Source organism: Aureococcus anophagefferens (assembly GCF_000186865.1).
Source record: "Aureococcus anophagefferens unplaced genomic scaffold AURANscaffold_142, whole genome shotgun sequence".
NCBI classification, from domain to species: domain Eukaryota; class Pelagophyceae; order Pelagomonadales; family Pelagomonadaceae; genus Aureococcus; species Aureococcus anophagefferens.
Window position 1 is genome coordinate 3,037 of NW_008705690.1, and position 1,839 is coordinate 4,875.

A 1,839-nucleotide genomic window follows, 5' to 3' on the forward strand; every position below is an offset into this window, starting at 1 on the left:
CCGCTCCGCGTCGTCGAGGCACGCGCCGTCGCCCAGGAGCGCGTAGGCGCGGCACAAGTCGAGCTGCAAAAAGCCGAAATTGTCGACCTCGTCCACGAGCGCCGGCGCCGCCGCGCGGACGCGGTCGAAGGCCTCGTCCGCGGCGAGAAAAAAGTCGATGGCCGCGGCCGCGTCGCCGCACCGCTTGCCGCGCGCGTGGAGCGCGACGGCCTGGACGAGCGCGGGCCGCGCGGCGGGCGGCACCCGCACGCGCCGGCCGCTCCGCCCGTCGGAGATGTCGAACGCGCGGTCGCGCGCGAGCCGGTCGCAGGCGTCCAGGAGCCGGTCGACCTCCGACGGCTCGTCGACCGCGGGCGCCGCCGGCTCCGCGATCAGGATCGCGCGCAGCGGCCGGCCCGCCCGCTCGGCGTCCGACGGCCAGCCCTGCGCCGCGAGCGTCGCGCCGTCGACGAGCGCGCGGCCGCCGGCGATGACGCGGACGCGGCCGTCGTAGCCGCCGGCCGCCGCGAGCACGGCGCGCGCGTCGGCGCCGGCCGTGCCGCCGTCGAGCGCGACCTCGAACGGCTCGCCCGCCGCGCCGGCGCCGCGCACGGTGCGCCGCCGCTTCGCCGCGAGCTTCTCGACGGCGCGCCGCCGCAGGTCGCGCAGCGTCGCGGCGACGGCCGCGACGTCTGCTTCGTCGAGCGCGGCTGCGTAGGTGCTCGCTGTGGCGGTGAGGGCGCCGTCGTCGTCGTAGGGCGCGAGCCAGAGCTTGACCTTCTCCTCGCGCAGCCACGCGACGACGCGCTCCTCGAGGGATGCCATGTTCTTTTGTCGATGGTCGTGGGCTTGCTCGCAGCGCGCGTTGCTTAGAGGGTCACGAGGGCCACCATCTCTTTGCCACTCGAGCTAAAGTTGCATCGGATGCGCACATCAACATTGCCATGCGGGCCGCAATTCTTGGGCAGCATGGGCAGTATTGGGCAGCATGGGCAGCATGGGCAGCATGGGCAGCCATAGCGCTTACTGCCCTTGAAAATGATAGAGCTCGACGTCACCGACTGGCTAGTCACCTGCGATCCGCGCCACCTCACGCTCTGCGCCGCCGCCGCGCTCACCGAGCGCCAGCGCCACGCCGCCAGCCAGCTCAAGGAGGCCTGCTGCGCCGCCGGGGCCTGCTGCGTGCTCGCGGGCATCCCCGCCGCGACGCTCGACGTCTTTGAGCGCGCGGCGACGGCGGCACAAACGAACGGGAGCCTCGACGAGGACGCCGACGAGCGCGTCGCCGCCGCGCGCGACGCGTTCCGCGCGCTCGCGACGGCCGCTCTGAAGCTCTGCGCCGCCGCGTTCGGCCTCCACGAGAGCCAGCTCGCCGTCGGCGCCCGCGCGGACCGCTTCGTCGCCGGCGCCGGCGCTGTGCCGGAGCACGCGCTCGCGCTCCGCTACGCGGACGGGGCCGTGCGCCTGTCCGTCGGCCGGCCGCGGACCGCGGCGGGCGTCGTCGCCGGCGTCGCGCCCGTCGCCGGCGCGGACCTCGGCCCCGCGGCCCTCTCCTACTTCGCCGCCTTCGCTATCTCCTAATTACCGCGGCCGAAAGCGGAACGTCTCGCCGCCGGGCTCGCGGCCGCGGTCCGCGGCGCAGTGCCGGGCGTGGAGCGCGGCGTCCGCGGCGTAGAGCGCCTCGACGCGCGCCGCGTTGCGGTCGCTGATGAAGCTCCTCCGCGTCGTCGGCGCGTCCGACGCGTTCTGGGACTGGTGCTTCGTCGCGTTCTTGAGCCCCTTGGCGTTCGGCGCGCGCCCCCAGGCGCCGAGGATCGCGGCCACGTCGTCGTCGAGCGACTCGATGCAGGCGTAGCGCAC

At 75.0% G+C, this 1,839-nt stretch overlaps 1 protein-coding gene across 1 annotated transcript in view; it reads right to left on the reverse strand.

The window, feature by feature from the left end:
- The window catches only part of AURANDRAFT_68435 (hypothetical protein), a gene marked incomplete at both ends in the record, with an annotated part of 3,725 nt that extends 2,921 nt beyond the window's left edge, over positions 1–804 (reverse strand). Inside the window, one exon of the mRNA XM_009044122.1 lies at positions 23–804. Within this exon, the coding sequence (XP_009042370.1) occupies positions 23–804 (782 nt within the window). The remainder of the gene's footprint in view (positions 1–22) is intronic.
- Positions 805–1,839: the final 1,035 nt, after the last annotated feature.